At 40.5% G+C, this 18,110-nt stretch overlaps 1 protein-coding gene across 16 annotated transcripts in view; it reads left to right on the top strand.

Moving 5' to 3' along the window:
• The window catches only part of SEMA6D (semaphorin 6D), a 246,991-nt gene extending 229,857 nt beyond the window's left edge, over positions 1–17,134 (top strand). For 8 of the 16 annotated variants that reach the window (XM_085070612.1, XM_085070611.1, XM_085070615.1 and 5 more), the window contains 18 exons: positions 2,364–2,520; positions 2,892–3,003; positions 3,594–3,654; positions 3,766–3,828; positions 3,915–4,016; positions 4,237–4,327; positions 4,606–4,725; positions 5,190–5,278; positions 6,034–6,251; positions 6,353–6,484; positions 6,681–6,836; positions 6,918–7,091; positions 7,805–7,945; positions 8,048–8,125; positions 8,930–9,021; positions 9,365–9,421; positions 11,232–11,399; positions 13,453–17,134. In XM_085070612.1, coding sequence (XP_084926738.1) covers positions 2,412–2,520; positions 2,892–3,003; positions 3,594–3,654; positions 3,766–3,828; positions 3,915–4,016; positions 4,237–4,327; positions 4,606–4,725; positions 5,190–5,278; positions 6,034–6,251; positions 6,353–6,484; positions 6,681–6,836; positions 6,918–7,091; positions 7,805–7,945; positions 8,048–8,125; positions 8,930–9,021; positions 9,365–9,421; positions 11,232–11,399; positions 13,453–14,756 — 3,267 coding nt within the window. In that variant the 5' untranslated portion in view covers positions 2,364–2,411 and the 3' untranslated portion in view covers positions 14,757–17,134. Of the gene's footprint in view, positions 1–2,363; positions 2,521–2,874; positions 3,004–3,593; positions 3,655–3,765; positions 3,829–3,914; positions 4,017–4,236; positions 4,328–4,605; positions 4,726–5,189; positions 5,279–6,033; positions 6,252–6,352; positions 6,485–6,680; positions 6,837–6,917; positions 7,092–7,804; positions 7,946–8,047; positions 8,126–8,929; positions 9,022–9,364; positions 9,422–11,231; positions 11,400–13,452 lie in introns of those variants that run through there. The other 8 variants (XM_085070602.1, XM_085070618.1, XM_085070605.1 and 5 more) reach the window with 8 other exon arrangements.
• The last annotated feature ends 976 nt before the right edge of the window (positions 17,135–18,110 follow it).

Below are 18,110 nucleotides of genomic sequence, written 5' to 3'. Positions count from 1 at the left end.
GACAGTTGTGACCTAAAAACAAAAACAAATTGCCTTTTTTTCTACAGCCATTTCCGGGAGTCCAGAAATCAGTATCTGCCTGTGTAAGACAGGTTACACAGAACTTTTGTAATTGTCACCTCAGTCAATTCTTCCCAGATGGAATCCTGGAAGGAAAGAGAATTGTGAAAAAGAAACTTCCTGTTACATGCCCATGCTTGGTACAGGCGGAACTTGTACAGTTTGCAAGTTGTGTGCAATTTGAAGCTGGGCCAGGGTCTCTTTGAGTCATGATGTGGGCCACAAGCAGCCTCATCTTCTATGCTAAATGCAGCCTACACGTCTGGGAGAGCTTCTTGCTCTTTGGCAATTTGTATTCATTTGTTCTCCAAGAAAACGAGGCTTCAGGGAGGACTTTTACTAAGCACCTTATAGATGTAACTGTGCACCGACTCAACGTGCAGTTTTCGTGTCTCCCCTTTCTCTTTCACTGGAAAAGGAGTGGGTTGGATATTTGGAGCCTGCTTTTACTTACAAAAAGACAAAAAAAAAAAAGAAGATTGTGTAAGCATTAATGATTTGTTATTGTGTCTGGGAGCCACAGTGCTGCAGGACTTTGCTCTAATGGTGCTTTCACAAGAAAGAACTAATTTGACTAACTTTATTAATTCCAGTTTGTTTTAAGTTTGCTCATTAGTAATTTAACGCAAGATGCTTCAGCTGAAGAGGCCATGTCAGGACAAGGAAGAGCAGAGGGAAAGTGCCAGGAATCATTAGTGTTTATTAACCACTGCACTCATCAATCTTGACTAAGAGCACAGCCCATTCGTTCTGGACTGGTGGACTGAGATACAGAAATATCATTAACAGTGGAAAATGCCTCTTTCCAGGTCAGCCTGTAATGGGCAGGCATCCAGACAACACCCCCGCCCCCATCCCCAAATGTTCCCAGCCTTTCAGCTGGTTTCCTCACTGTCCAGCCTGAACTGACAGCTCAGCAGCCTCTGCAAGGAGGAAGCCCTGCCCCTAGCCAGCCGTAGTATCAATTAACAAATACAGCATTTTCATCCCCCGTAAGCATTACTGAAAGGTTAAGTGTTGTTATGAAGGGGTTTTTTAATTGCTTTTCAAATTATTAAATGATTAATACTTTTGTGCTTTGCTGGATCAGGTCTGGCACTTTGTGTTGGCAACATGTTCCTTTCACTGAAAGTCTTGAAACATTAAAATGGAAAGGTTCCTCTTTTTTCCTGTTTAGACAAAGCATTTAATAACCAATTTCAGCAACTGCAAGGGACTGAGCTGATGACTCAGAGCTCTGACCTGTGAATCGGGGCTGAATGAATGCCTCCAAAAGGTTGGAGGAGGGAATAATACTACATTTGCCAGGTTTCTAATGAGAAATATGACCCCTGCCCAGTCCACTTGCAGTCATTAGGGATCACATTTCACTTTGAGATGTGTTTTCTTGCATCCTACCCAAATTGCAACTTGAGTAGTTACATTCTGCTCGCTAAAATATCCCTGTGGTTTAATTGAAGAAGTTATGTTTCCCTTCCCCTCTTAAAAGCTTTGTTGTGTGGTGTTGTGGTGCTATCGTGATCTGTGCTGTCTAATCTACTGAGCGCAGACACGCAACCCCCAAGTGAATGCCTGTGCAGCCCTCAACAGTAACAAACAGAATGAGGGGGAAAGTGGCATCTTGGGAAGGTGGTTCAACATTGCATCCCCATTTGAGTCTCTTGCCCCCCTTGCAAAGTGTGTGACAGTGCTGTCACACTGCTGGGGCAGCATTTTGCATTTACTTTGCTCACATGTAAGTCACTGCTCAAGGCAAAGCGTCAGGTGCCTCATCCTTGGCATCAGGTCTGTGACAATGGGTGTGTTGGACTTAGCATGGGGATGGCACAGCCTGGGAACAAGAAATGACATTAAAACACAGTGTGGATGTTCAGACACGTTGTGTGTGTCATGACGTTTTGTGGATGAGATTTAGGTACTTTATGGGAAAAGGGCTGGTGTTGGATGGCATTCGCTGATTGAGGGGATGGAAAGAGATTGCAGTTTAATTAAAATTCTAATCCCAAGTTTGACAATTTTTCTTGCCAGGTCAGCAGCCTTCATGTTCTAGTTCTGATTCTGTGAATTAAACGGGCTGACAGTCGTCAGCTTCTTCGGAACTGCCCGTAAATCCAGCTAAAAATTAGCAAACATCAATACGTTTCAGAGCAGCTTCGAGCAGGGCTGTGTCATGCGGCAGCTTCCCGTCAATGTCCACTGCTGCCAGTGCTCAATACAAACGAAACCCCTCTTGTTGTGCAGCAGGAGGCTGTGCTCAGTGTCCCCTGCTGCCGAAGGCTCACTGCTGTGTCTCTGTTCCGCAGGTAGTTGAGCAGTGTTGCCCCAAAGGCAGCGCTCCCCTGTCCCCAGCCATGAGGCTGCCCGTGCTCTGTGCCTTGGTGACACTGCTGAGCCTGTCCCGCTGCCGGGCCGTCAGCTTCCCCGAAGACGAGGACCCCATTAACGTTGTGGACTACCACTGTAAGTAATCTGCAAGTGCTGCTAAACACCAGGGAAAAAGTTCTTATGTGGATTTTTTTGTTCCTTCCCCCCACCATGGGAAATTTAAAAAAAATCTGATTCCTTTCAAATTGAAATGTGTTTACTGGCTTTGTATCTTTAATAGAACACTTAATCATTTTCTTAAAAAAACAATCAGAAATACAGCAATAACTTCAGGAAAAAGGACATTTGCTGACATTAGCCATCTTTTCCTCATTTATATTCAAGACATTACTCAAGGAATTTAGTTTAAACCCTTCTACACCTAGTATATACAGCTAATCAATGCCATATATTGATTCTTTAGCTCTATAATCCTGAGTGATGGTGTAGCCCATTTTTACTTGCAGATTCAAGGCAATATCCAGTATTTAGAGGACGCCCTTCAGGCAATGAATCTCAGCACAGACTGGACTTCCAACTAATGTTGAAAATTCGAGACACACTTTATATCACTGGCAGGTAATTTTCCTTCACTCAGTTCATTAGATTAAAATTCTTTTCTCTTCTGGTTTTGCATTTATGTGTAAAATTCATTTAGAAAAATGTGCAGAATATGATAAAAATTAGAATTGGGGCAGGACTTCCCAGAGAAATATACCATATCTATGGCCAGTGCATGAAAATTGGATTTGAAGGCTGCAGTTACTGTAGTTAAGCTAAAACCAATGATCAAATGCTCTTTTCCTTCTTTTATATTACTGCCCTGCCTGATAAAAACCTCTCCTGATCATTTTAAACTTGGACTGACACGTCAGGGCTGTAGGAACTGAGGATAACAACACTTGCATATTTACAGCCCAGGTTAGTCCTCAGTAGAATGGTCAAACAGGGATGGACAGCTGGACACTGCAGGTGCTATCTCAGGACCACACCAATAAAACCCTATATTGCCCAGGAACAACCTTCTGCCATTTGCATTAAATACAGAAAATCCATAAGGATTTCATAGAAGTTGTTGGTCTAACAACATTCTGGAAACAGATTTAGCTTATCAAATAATGAGCCACAGAATTAATGAATTTACTGCTGTCTTTTTACTCTGCAAACAGGGACCAGGTTTACACTGTAAACTTAAATGAAGTTCCAAAATCAGAAGTTACCCCAAGCAAGGTGAGTAGATGCATGCTGGAAAGGGAGAGGTGTTTTCTTTGGTTTTAATGTTTTTTCAAGAATTTTCTGTGGCAAGGAATTCAAATGTTCCTTTCTGGTCTGCTTTAACAGAAATTAACATGGAGATCAAAGCAGCAGGACAGAGAGAACTGTGCTATGAAAGGCAAACATAAAGTAAGTTTAGCACATTATAGAAAACAGACACTAGTATTTATGATAAACGTGGAGTTTGTGATTAATACATCTTACTCTCTTTTCAGGATGAATGCCATAACTTCATTAAAGTCTTTGTTCCAAGAAATGATGAGATGGTGTTTGTCTGTGGAACAAATGCATTTAACCCAATGTGCAGATACTATCGGGTAAGAGCATTGAAGATGCCATTAATCTGTTACTGGTTTTGCTTGCACTGGTTCTGCCATAGCAAATACATCCAGTGTGACTGGAGAGTGCTTCAAGGTGAAATAAAAACAGACAGAAGCCAATGTGCTGAATTAAGTTTTGTGGAAAGACAATGTTATGCTTTTGTGCCAGTGCACAAAATAGAAATGACACTATCACCCATTTATTTTTCTTCTCTAGTTGAATACATTAGAGTATGATGGGGAGGAAATTAGTGGTTTGGCAAGATGCCCATTTGATGCCAGACAAACCAATGTCGCCCTCTTTGCTGGTAAGAACTTTTACTTGTAATGAGTCTAAATGATTAATGACACCAAAGGAGACAGAGAGCTTTTAAAGCGAGCACAGGAAAAGCTAAAGGTGTCATGGTGCCCCTGCTCTTAAATTTTTTAAAGGGCCTCCAAAGGATTAGAAGCTGACCTGTAAATAAATAGGTTACAGCAATCTGGGGAAGTGTGACAGTAAAGAATCGGGGAAAAATACAGGCTAGTCAGAATTCTCTAGGTTATTAAAGGCCTCTTAATACCATGTTTTCAACTTCTGTTTTAGATGGGAAATTGTATTCGGCAACAGTAGCAGATTTCCTGGCAAGTGATGCCGTTATTTATCGCAGCATGGGGGATGGATCTGCCTTAAGAACAATAAAGTATGATTCCAAATGGATAAAAGGTAATTTGGGGAGTATTTTCCCATACGCATGGCAAATGTAATTTCAGTGGCACAGAAGGTCAGGTAATTCACAGCCAGTGTGGTTTACACATATGCTATAATGTCAGTATGTATGAGGCTTTCAGAATAGTATAATTACATTTGAAAAACTGCTTAATGCAAAAAAAGAAAACAGGCAAAAGTTTTGTTAAACATTTCAATGACTAAATTTGCAGTAACAAAATACCTTAGCAAAATACAATTTCTGTGAGGCCTTTTCACAGTCCATTAGCCAACACTAAAGACTTCAAGTGCATTTAAACTCCAGTGCACCTGTCTTGGGACATCCTAAACAGTCTGGAAGGCTGGAGCTCACATTGGCTGGTATGGACCTGGGGAGGAGCTGCCAAGTCTCACCGTGTTGTCACTGTCATGTGCCCATTGAGCAGTTCTTTGAAGTAACTTCTACTTGCTCTTTCTTACAGAACCACACTTCCTCCATGCCATAGAATATGGGAACTATGTATATTTCTTCTTCCGAGAAATTGCTGTAGAGCACAACACTTTAGGCAAGGTCAGTATCATCACCGTGAGTGTTGAGTCATCACAGAAAGAGCTCATCCTAAAACAGCATCAGGAACAAGTACAGTTCGTAATATGAAGGAGGAACTAGGACAAAGCTTGCACAGTTTTCTCATCATTATAATTTACAGGGAGGGGGAAAAAAGAGAACTAGAGCAGTGCATTCTTCAACCAAAAAGCTGTTTCTGTTCTCCAGGCCTCGCTGTTAGTGAGCTCACTACAGGTATCTTTCAATGTGCTGTTGCCTTAGAGCTGCTGTTGCCTTAACTCTTGTGGCGAGTAATGGAAAAGCTGAGGGTGTTTTCATGCTTATTAAAGAAACAAAAGAAAACAACACAAAAGGAGAGTTTCAAAGAAGTTTCTCTAATGTCCCTGGATATTGAATAATTCAGTCATTCCAGTGCGGAGTATAATACTCATGCCTCACCATGGAAGGATATTCTACAATAAATTATTAAATCCCTTACACATGGTTAATTAAAGTCTTTAAATCTCACTGACAATATGATTTTGAAGGCGAAAAGGGTGGGGGCAAACTGTGGAGATGCATTTGCTTGGTGATACATTAAGATGCCTGTGCACTACAAGCTGAATACCATTTGCTTTCATCTTCTCTCTGCAGATAAATGGCAGCTTCCTGTTAACAACATTATCTTTAGTGTTTTATTAAGAGCTCAGAAACAAGCACTCTTTCCCTTGCATCTCTCAAGCCTCTCTACCTTTTTCGTTCTTTTTTGCCCTTCACAGGCTGTGTATTCCCGTGTGGCACGCATATGCAAAAATGACATGGGGGGCTCCCAAAGAGTCCTGGAGAAACACTGGACATCCTTTCTGAAAGCTCGGCTCAACTGCTCAGTTCCTGGGGATTCATTCTTCTACTTTGATGTTCTGCAGTCTATCACAGACATCATAGAAATCAATGGAGTGCCCACCGTTGTCGGTGTATTCACCACACAGCTCAACAGGTGAGCAACCTTTCCTCAGAGGTAGTTCTCTGGTTCTGTCTTACACTGAGATTGGTGCCATTGTAAGCTGAGTTCTTGCAATTGTTTTTCTAATTTTACAGCATCCCTGGTTCAGCAGTGTGTGCTTTCAGCATGGATGACATTGAGAAAGTCTTCAAAGGGAGATTTAAAGAACAAAAGACTCCTGACTCTGTTTGGACAGCTGTACCTGAAGACAAAGTACCAAAGCCAAGGTAAAAGGCTCTCACTCATGATGTCATAACACTGTCCTTGTAAAGAGCTGCCTTAAATCAGCTGTGCTCTTGAGTGCCTTGTTGGGTAAAACCCAAAGCAGAGCTTGACGCTTCAGCCATAAGGATGCTCATTAACTGGCTGCCTTCTCTCATTAACTAAAATATCTAGAGGAAAACAATGTTGTTCTCATTTCAGACCTGGCTGCTGTGCAAAACACGGCCTAGCAGAGGCTTACAAAACCTCCATTGATTTCCCAGACGAAACACTCTCCTTCATCAAATCTCATCCTTTGATGGACTCAGCTGTTCCCTCAGTCACTGAGGAGCCCTGGTTTACCAAAACACGTGTCAGGTATGACACTTCAAAAGTAATGTCTGTGAAAAGGAAAACAAGAAAACTTGCTGTTAACGATGTGCCTTTTGGTCTTGCTAGATACAGATTGACAGCAATAGCTGTAGACCATGCTGCTGGACCCTACCAGAACTACACAGTCATATTTGTTGGCTCTGAAGCAGGAGTAGTGCTTAAAATCTTGGCAAAGACCAGGCCTTTTTCTTTGAATGACAGCGTATTGCTGGAAGAGATTGAAGCATATAATCATGCAAAGTAAGTATTACCAGAACATCTAAGCTCTTCATCTACTCCTTGGTACCTAGCTAAAAAGGATTATGGTAAACCCGCTCATTATCACCAACATCACCACTTGTTTGTCATTTCATCATGTTCCTCATGTTGAATAACCTAAAAATATTTGGTCACTTGCCATTTTGTATGGGTTGAATGAACAACCTAATTCCACTCCAGTGACGTCAGTGACACAGTCTAATTCTCCTGCAAATACTTCTGAAACGTCAGAAGTATTTGGTGATGTTAAAGAGAAATGATCTGTGCTTATCTTGAGGGTTGCTCAAGAGCAACCAATAGTGTATAACCTATATCTGATCATTTTAAACTTGTTTATTTTTTGGCACAAAGAATTTGGGACTGGAAGCATTCCAATTAGACTGTACAGGCATCCAGTACAGGACTTCTCTTCTGTTCTGTCACGATATTTATGCTGACTGAGAAAACAAAGACAATGATTTTGGATATTTTTTTCCTACATAGTTCAGCGAACTTGTCACCTAGCTGTAAACAGGAGCCAGAAGCTGGCATTTAATAACCCAGAGGTTTAGCAATCTCTCAGCAAAGAGCAGTAGGTTACATTTATATATGTGAAAAGTTTCTGTTTAGTAGCTACACAGACAATAAATAAAATGTTTACTGCACTAAGTACTACAGTCCCTAAAGCAGTGGCCTGCCTTGTTTTTGCTGACCAGGTGCAATGCAGAGAGCGAGGAGGACAGAAGAGTGATTTCCCTCCAGCTGGACAGAGACCACCATGCTCTGTTCGTTGCGTTCTCCAGCTGCGTCGTTAGACTTCCCCTGAGTCGGTGTGAGCGTCACGGGTCGTGTAAAAAGTATGGCTCCATTCCTGAATTCCCCCTTAAAGCAAGGGCACCTTGCATCTCTTGGGAAGGAAGTAAAACATGCATGATTTTGTGCGGTTTTTCTCTTACAAGGGCATGTATTGCTTCACGGGACCCATACTGTGGCTGGTTAGACCATGAGGCATGTGGAAGAGTGACACCAGGCATGCTGTAAGTACTCCTTTCTGAGTTAGCCCAGCATCTCTGAATATGCTTTACAGACCCCACAAGCTCATGTCCTGTCCCCCCCAAGCTCAATGCCTCTTCTCTTGCACAGTTACAAAATCTCTATTTTTTTAAAGATTTGTTTTCAGTGCACTGTATGTGTAAGAGAACAGAATGCTAAAGTCTGGAGTAATTCTGCAACCTCTGGGTGAAGACTTGCTTTCAGTGGGAGTTTTACACATGTAGGAGGACAGGCAGACCTGTAGGAAGAGCAGTTGGAAGCAGGAAGGCGAGCAATTGCAGCATGCAAACTGAGCAGCTCTGAGAGGACAGTACACAGTGTCCCCTCCCAGGCATGGTCAGGGCACAGGCAATTGCAAATATGAAAGCACAGGATTCACAGTGGGAAGAGCAAAGTTGTGCCTCTGCACTGGAGCTGGGGTGCTATATATGCATACCAAAGGCATTTTGCACAAATCAAGTCTGTAATATATGGTGCACTAGCAGCTGTATCTTAAAAAGAGGCCTTTGTAGCAGGCCAGTGCAAACTTTAACTAGTATAATTGGATGGTTGTGTCTAAACCCAAGAGCATGCCCAATGGAGAAGACATGATGCAGTTGCTAAAAAAAAGGGGTTGGTTTTTTTCTATTTCCTGGCATAAGCACACACAAGAGTTTTAAAGCCTGACTATTCCGTACATTTTATGCAGTCCTTTGGGCCATACGCTGGCTGTTACATATGTTGCCATTTGCTGCTTCCCAAAAAAAAAAAATCTCCATTTGTATCCTTACTAATACTGTTAATTGCAGGTTCTCTTTGTTTGTTTCATACAACCACAGCACTGGAGGATATGTACAAGATGTCGAATATGGCAACACGGCACAGCTTGGGGACTGCCATGGTAAGGCACAGTCACTGCTGCTCTTTGTAATGTCTCACCATAGTCTGTGGCCACACCTCACTGTGGATGTTAAATTTCTGATGAGCTTTTCAGTAACATGATGAACACATCACCTGGTGTTACTGTGAATGTTCACAAAGCTGAGCTTTTTAGTCCTGGGTGGCAGAGTTTTTGTCTTTCCTTCACCAGTTTGCAGCTATTTGGGGTCTACAGCAAAGTACTGAAAAATTTATTTTTTGTAACCAGTGATATTTTAGTTTTTCTTTTCCATTACTCAGGTCTGAGATCTTTTGCTTTCTTTTTGTTACTTTTTACTGATTACTTGTTCCTTTAATTCTTTTAGAAATTTTGCCTACTACAGCTACACCAGATTACAAAATATTTGGCGACCCAACATCTGGTTAGTTTTTTTTAATTTTTTTGAATTAATGACCTTTACTTTCCTTCAGTTCAGCATTTTCAGCCCTTTTTTCCTTCCTTTTGCACAGTTGGCAATCCTCCATTTTTGTGCTTTTACTCATGTTCCCACTGATGGTAAAGATAGTCAGACTCTTCTCACTCAGCACTTCACCCTGTGTAGCCGCATGTTAACAGCTCATTATTTATTGAGACATCTTTTATTAAAGAGCCTGATTAACATAGATGACATCTTCACTGCACGAAGTCCACTAAGCTTTACTCTTGATCCCCAGCCATGCGTTTGTGAATGCCCCTCTTGGTCATCTCTAGTAGATGAATGGCAGAACTTCATCATCTTCCTCCTTACCTCTCCTTTTCTCTTTTCCTTCTTTCCCAGCAAGCTTTTTGCACAAATACACATTTTCTAAAATGTGTATTTCTTTATTTTTGAAATGCTTTAAGTAGTTTATGCTAATGAAAAAAAATTTAACATCACGAACTGTGTAGCTGAATGAGAAATTGTGTAGACAAAAGTGGCTTAGAAAAAATGTTTTCTATGGTTGTCAGATGGACTTTTGCATCCTTTCTCCTCCAGTGATTTTTCTAATAATGTGTTCACCATCAGCCCCTGGTGTTCAGGGACACCCAGTGCTCCTCTGTTGAACTCAAGAGCAGAACCTGTGTTGACTTCAACAGGAGCAAGACTAAGCCCTTATTTTCCAGCCTTTGCTTTTGGAACATGGGTCTTTGCTTTCAAACCAAGGGCATATTTCTGACTGACTAACAGGAAAATAATCTATTTGTATGTTAAATTTGTAAAGAGTGCAACAAGAACATTATTTTGTGGTTTGGTTTCTGACATTTTCACTTCTGTAACTTGACAAGAAGTAATGTTTGAGACAAATATTTTCCAGATCTATTTACCCATAATGCAAGTTAGAGACTGAGGGAAACAAAACAAAACTGTGTCACATAAAAATGCTGCCTGGCTTCATGAGTGTTTATCAACTGAATTTTCAAAGTAATATTTTATGATACAGTTACAATTGAACCTTATTTTCAAGTCCTGAATTGAGTGTGGTTTTGAAGTGCATTTCTCAAGTCTGAGCTCAATCCATAGACCTTCATGCCTAAACCTACTGGGACAGTGAACACAAAATACTCAAGTGTGCAAACGAGATTGTGAATTGTAAAACCCAATTTGATGAGTTTCCTCCTCTGCGCACTTTCACGTAGGCTGTGGTGGGTCTGTTCAGCAAACATATTACAGAGGAGCCAGAATCTCTGCAGGATTGTTCCTTAGGAACCATTACAAAATAGGGGTTAAAAACATTCCTTTTATCCCCACCTGCAGAAATGGCTCATTCAGCAGTTCCTGGTATACCATAATAGCACTAATGGTGCTGATCTGGTTTCTCAGGCATAACCTGTCATGAGTGTGTATGGTTCCAAGTAACTTCTTTTTTTTGAAGATGTTTAAAAGGCAGCCAAGTATGTTGTCTCCAGTGAAGAATATAGCAATTAAGTAGACTAAGTTGTGCTTTTCACCCCCACAGTTGCTTACTTTAACTTTTGCACTGCTTTCATGTTTGACTTCTCTGGCTTTTTGGCTAGCAGCTGTTGATGTGTAAATGTACTTTTTTCATACTTACAGTTTTGAAGTAATTGATTTTAATCAGCCATCTGTACTTCTGCAGAGTGTAGGGGGGGTCACATTTTGCTCTGAAATGTAACTCCCATAAAATACTATGTCCAGCTATAGCTTAGATGTGCCATGAAACACATTAATAAAAATCTGTTTGCCACCACAGACATGGAGTTCTCCTCAGCTTCCATTACCACAATGGCAAGTATCCCAGTTATATCACCTAAAGTGATTGGTTCCTGGAAACCTAAAGTGACTGGCTCTCGGAAATTTGTAGTTCAAGATGACCCAAACACTTCTGATTATTCTGATCCATTATCAGGTGTCCCAAAGGGTAAGGCCTTACCAGGGAATACATTGCAGCTGAATGGAAACCTGATAGTCTCAGCATTGTCTAAGGTTTAAATGTAACAGCCATGATTGTTGGGCTCTATTTTACACTCATTTCCTGTGAACATGCAGACAGTGCAATCATGTTTTTCATACCTACTTTTCCCATGGAGAAAGTGCTGCTTAGAGCTTATAATGGGAAACACAGATAATAATCTCAGCCTTTTAGTCCTGGAGTGTTCCAAAATTCTCATTGAAATCAAAGGTTCTGGATACATTTTAAAAATTACCTTCAAGACCTATCTGTACCTCGATTCATTGTTTCAATCCAGTCTAGTTTGGTTTAGAGTATGTTTGGGATTTTTTCATTTGGATTTGGGGGTGGTGGCAAAAGAGAACACAAAGCAGAGCTCCATGACAGATCGATGTGTTAAATAGGGCAATATCCCAAACTCTGCTTGCCTGGAATATGTTTTTGAAGAACAAGGGTAAGAATGTTGAATTTTTATACTCTGGACATGAGCATCAGTTTAGAGGCGATCTCAGTACATACTGAGACATGCAGAGTTTTTAAGCTGAACACAAGAAACCTATTGTGCCTGTAGTTCATCTTACTGTAGCTATTCTTTCAGCTAAGGGAACCTGTGATTAGGCTCTTCTGGCAACTGAGACCTTAATTCAATAGGACTATTGCAGTCAACCACAGAATCAAGAAGCTTCCAATCCCATAACCAAAGTTTAACACAAGTCTATATCAGTGCTTAGCACAGCAAGGTGACAGACATGTTTGCACAATTCTGTATTTACTGAAAAATCTCACCAGCCAAAAATCATTTGTGTTTTATTACCATCCACCAAAACATATCAGGTTTCCTATCAGCCATTATGGCCGTGCATTTGTCATTTTAATTTGCTGCAGTTATTTTCCATTTTGCTTTAAGTTTGTATTATCATTTGCTCTTGGTTCTGAATCACATTTTGTGTCATAGCTATTAGTGATCTTTACTCATGTTTTCCTTCTGCTTCTGCACAGTGCCATTAAAACCTGTAACCCTGAACATTAACAATATTCAAAGGCCTTGCCTCTAACAAAAAGTGGCTCTGTTCCTTCCCTCTTGCTCTTTCATTTTAACATCTCTTGGGATAGTAACAGAATTACTTTCATTAAAAAAACTAACATTGTCTTAGCTGCAAGATGTCTGTGGTTGCTCTAAAAAAAATCTAAAAAAACCCAAAAGGAGCTTCTGTTAATACCCAAATAAAAAATTAATCAAATATTTGATTTCTTGGTCTAAGCTGAAAGTTTCTAGTTTTAACATTCTCTAATAACTTAACCTAAGTTGGTTTTATAATGTTGTGCAAGTATTTATGTTTGTTATTGGTAAAAATAAAATAAAAATCAGTGCTCTAACAGGATCACATTATTTTCAAACTTGTACATGTGTAAGTGTAGGTGTGCCACTCCAGGGCTAGCAGCCTGGGATTGGAGTAGTTTACAAGTTTTCTACCATATTACATTAGCATGGCTGTAACAATGCAGTATATTTGTTATACATTTTTACACAACATTTGCATAATCCTGTCTCTCCTTTGATAGTGATTTATGAGTTGGGCAGGAAAGTGAGAGAGAAATCCATCCATGAGTTATTAATTGCTGTCTGGCCCAGTAGGACCTTATAACCTCAATTTTTCAGCAGAAATCATTAATGTTAATAACATAAGGCCCCTATTTGTGAGCCTTAAAGGAAATTTGGGGACAGGCTAAACAAAACATGATACGAGGAAAGAAGCTTCAACAAGCATTCCTCATTATTAGAGAAAATGGACATTCTTCATTTAGCCTTGTCAGTGCACACACAGTTGTTATATAACTAAATTTTATAAAATTATTTGCATTCACCAGTGGTGTGGATTGCAGGACCCTGTTGAGTTACACCAACACCACAGCCAGAGCACTTACAAACACTTAGTAGATACTTGCCTGAGGAAGGCTGCCTTCTGAAATGTGTCAGTATGAAATACCTGTGGATTTATGATATCCTGCCTGTCTTTTGCAGGTGTGAGGTGGGAAGTACAATCAGGAGAGTCCAACCAAATGGTACATATGAATGTCCTAATCACTTGTGTCTTTGCCGCTTTTGTCCTGGGAGCCTTTATTGCGGGAGTGGCCGTTTACTGTTACCGGGATATATTTGTACGGAAATCCAGAAAAATACACAAAGATGCAGAATCGGCTCAGTCCTGCACTGACTCCAGCGGGAGCTTTGCCAAACTGAATGGGCTGTTTGACAGTCCTGTTAAGGAATATCAGCAGAACATTGATTCACCCAAACTGTACACAAACCTGCTGACCAGCAGAAAGGAGTTGCCTCCAAATGGTGATACCAAGTCCATGATGATGGACCACAGGGGACAGCCTCCAGAATTAGCTGCACTTCCCACTCCTGAATCTACACCAGTTCTTCAACAAAAGACTATGCAGGCTATGAAAAGTCAGTCGGACAAAGCACATGGTAACCTCAATGCTTCACGAAAGGAAACCCCACTAAAAAGCCCTCAGTTTTTTCCTTCCAGTCCTCCACCCCACTCTCCTCTAAGTCACGGACATATTCCTAGTGCTATTGTTCTTCCCAATGCTACCCATGACTACAATACATCTTTCTCGAATTCTAATGCGCACAAGGCAGACAAAAAGATGCAGCATATTGATCATCCACTTACAAAATCATCCAGCAAAAGAGACCACAGGAGATCTGTTGATTCCAGGAACACCCTGAATGATTTTCTGAAACACTTAAATGAAACTACTAATAATCCCAAAGCAATTATGGGAGATATTCAAGTGGCCCACCAGACTTTAATGCTGGATCCAATGGGCAATATGTCTGAGATCCCACCTAAGGTTCCCAACAGGGAGGCGTCTTTATACTCTCCTCCATCAACTCTTCCGAGAAACAGTCCCACAAAACGAGTGGACGTTCCCACCACTCCTGCGGTACCAATGACCTCTTTGGAAAGGCAGAGGGGTTATCATAAAAATTCTTCACAGAGGCACTCAATATCTGCCCTTCCTAAAAACTTAAACTCACCAAATGGTGTTTTGTTATCCAGACAGCCAAGTATTAATCGTGGGGGGTACATGGCTCCCACGGCAGGCACAAAGATGGACTACATGCAAGGGACGCCTGTCAGCGTTCACCTCCAGCCTTCCTTGTCCAGGCAAAGCAGCTACACAAGCAACGGCACCCTGCCTCGTACAGGAATAAAGAGGACACCCTCCCTAAAACCCGACGTGCCACCAAAACCCTCATTCGTCCCTCAGACGACATCAGTCAGACCACTGAACAAATACAGCTACTAGGACGTGTCTGTGCTAAATGAGTGTGGCATTGACCTGTACAGGTTGTGATGATGATGTGGCAGACACATAAGACAGAGACTTGCTTGTTGTTAAGGAGAACAAAGTGGCCAAAGAAACTGTCTTTACTTGAGCAACATCTATGTCTTGCCACGTAGCTGTAGCAAGAGTTGGTGTACTTGCTACAAGCAAACACAAGAAAAACAAAGGAAAGTGCTGGTCATTACATTTCTTTTGTTTGGAGCTAAGGAGACATGTAGCACAATGGGGTGGGGGCTACGTTACTGTTCTAAATCGCTAGAAAACAGTTGTTGGGAAAAAATCGGTAAGCAAATACTTGAAAAATGGGTTCCATTTTAGACTGCCATTAAGTGTGGTCATTCCCATTAAATGTGAACATTTTACTATGTATGCATTCACCTTGCCTCTTGCACAAATGTCAGAAAATGGTAATGTCTCAATGAATAGCTGGGTTAATAATCAATTTGCTGGAATTAAGTCTCTGGCCCAACTGTAGCATTATTATTTTTTTCTCTCCATGTGTGTGGCATTTTGTTTTTGCCACAGATAAAGCTGTGCGTGTGTGTGGATGTGTGTGTGTACTGTACACACTAGGATGTTCTTAGATTCCCATTGCATCTTTTATGCTATGGAATTGTTTACATTGAGCATGACTGAACAAACAGATGACTCTGCCTTCTGCAGCCCGCTGGGTTCTGCTTGGAGCCAGCTAAGGATGAACTGCGCATCTCTGACAGCTTTCTGGGGGAACGCCTGGATGAAACAGTCACCCAGTCAAAGTGTGCAGATATGTTTAATTCTTCATAACTCTGTTATGCTGCTATTGATTCAGAGCTGTGCATTTCAAATCTCGTGTTTTGGGCTGGAACGGGGGAGTTTTACTGTGTTTCCACAGTGCCTCCATCCAATACCTGGCCACTGTGAACTTGAGCCCCTGTACTTCTCATTGAGGGCAGCTAATAGTCAGTTCACTTGGCAAACGCCTGTGTAACTGGAGAAGGTCACGTTTTTGTTGCATTTAATAATGCCCTACACACTGATAGACTCTTGTCAATAAAAAAGGAGAAACATTAATTGGCCTGGCAGAAGCAGTCTGTGAAAACTCAACAGTAGTGCAATCAATTTGTTTTTGTTGTGTAAAGTAAGGTTTGTTTTTTTCCAAAGTCATGCAGGTAATGACAATATTCTGTAAATATTATGTGTGAGTTTACCTGAATCTGTGCATTTTGTGCCTTATTCATGCAAATGATAAAAGTACTAAAAAAAAAAATTAAATCTGTCAAGTGTTCTCACTACAGCACATATCTTCCGAGTGCCAGTTGTAAAACCTCTCAACAGCACCCAAAAAAAAAAAAGATAAAACACAAGAATAATTAATGGTAACTAAAGGCAGCCTACAATCCAAGAAGACAGCAGCATTAAATCACCTTACCATGATAAACATTCCACTCCAGCTCTCTGAAGGATCAAACAGTTATAATGTGAAATCAAATGAGGTTTCTAGGGTAATGGAACACCTGCTAAAGTTGTGTAAGCTATTTAGTAGGGTTTACAGTATCCACTTGCAGCTGATGTTCAACACAGATGGCTATTTTAGCTTGCAAACTACACACTACCACATTGTTTATTGAACATAACTATAGAAATAACCATGGCAGAGGAATATTCATGAATTAGTGGGACAAATAACTGCAATGGGTTTCAGAGACGGTGGAGATTCATACTATGTGTTCAAAGGGGAGATGAGGTTAGTCACTAAAAACTGAATCTCTGTTACAGAACAAAGAATAAAGGATAGAAGTAGTCATTTTTTTTCTTGTAAGGCTGTAAGGGACATTTATTTCCTGAGACCTCTGGATCCAAAAATCAATGATCTTTCTTCCTAAACACTTCTGTCTTGCAACTAAAACACTACAGATTAATAACTATTAAAATGTACTCAGTTGTCAAAAGACACAAACTGATCCGAATTCACTTTACAAATATTAATACAGACTTGTGTGACCCGGAAAATAAATGTATGTGAACCCTGATAACCTCCTGTAACATTGTGCTGCCTTGTAGATGGTAATGTGAGTTCTCTCAGTATTTATGTTGAAATTTCTAACATTCAACCTAGTCCTTATTCTGTTAATTTAATAATAAAAGATGCTTTATCCATTTGTGCAAAGGTAAACGCAGATTGTATCTTTTTTAATGGTACGGCATAAAAAAGTAACCCTTAAATGAAGCTGCTCTATTACTATAGAGTACTTTAACATGTATAGATATCTTGTAAACTTGTATTGTGGATGTGTAAATAATACGTTCTTTGGGTTTTTAACACCGCATGTAAAGTCAAAATAAAATATTCCCATGTACCAAGTGTGTAATTTCATTATTAGTGCAGATGTGCTGTGGGATTACAGAAGGGGAAAATCTCAGCTTGCCTTCATTAGCTCCGTGAGGAGGGCATGGAGCAGTCAGCCGCTCGCCAGCCGGACAGGACTGGAGGAGGTGGGGTGACACACACTGGGGTCCTGTTTCCTCCTCAGTCACGCTGGCCTGGGTGCTCTTGGGGAAGGGTCAGGGTCTGTAGGTGACTTTCTGCCTCCTGAGGTAAATGCAAACATCAGAGTAACCAGCGAGCAGTGGCAGAGCTCAGTACAGAGTCAGGGCTGCCCACACAGCACCACCACCCACCAAATTTGATCCCTGGAGCTCGATCCAGGTTTCAGCTGGGCTCTGCTTCCTGCAAACCTTTCTTACTAAGGTTAAAAAAATACCAATTTTGTGCAAATACAGTACAGTTTTGAAAGAAGCTAGTGTGTTCCTTCTACAAGGTAGATTACAAAAGACAGAGCTAATTCATGGGAAAATTAATTGCAGACTCACATAGCAGGACATCCCTAAATACTTATTAATGCCTAATAATTGAAGCTCACATTTCAGGCAGACAGCTAAAGCCCAACAGAAAAATAGACGCTGTATATTTCGTATATGCCAGCATCCCACACAATTTTAAAATAATCAAGGTAATTTAGTATCAGAAAACAAATATAATGTATTCTTTTAATTAAAAGTTGATTTTAGATAATGGACAAAAACGATTTTTTTATAAGATTCTACCGTCAGGGTATTAATCATTTGATATTACTTGGCACGTTATAACACTACAATGGCACCTAGTTGTATCTTATTAAAAAAAAAAATCTAAAGGAAAAAGAAATATGGTGCTTAAAAAAGATGTCCCAAACCTATAAATAATTTTTTTTAGTGCCAAAGAAAATTTCTGTTTTTTTATTGGTATGGGGTTTTTTTCATTGGATGTCTTTAAATATAAAATGATGCATCAAA

The sequence above is a fragment of the Lichenostomus cassidix genome, chromosome 10, assembly GCF_008360975.1.
Source record: "Lichenostomus cassidix isolate B80296 chromosome 10, HeHo_3.0, whole genome shotgun sequence".
NCBI lineage: Eukaryota > Metazoa > Chordata > Aves > Passeriformes > Meliphagidae > Lichenostomus > Lichenostomus cassidix.
This window is presented reverse-complemented; position numbering and strand designations above follow the sequence as displayed.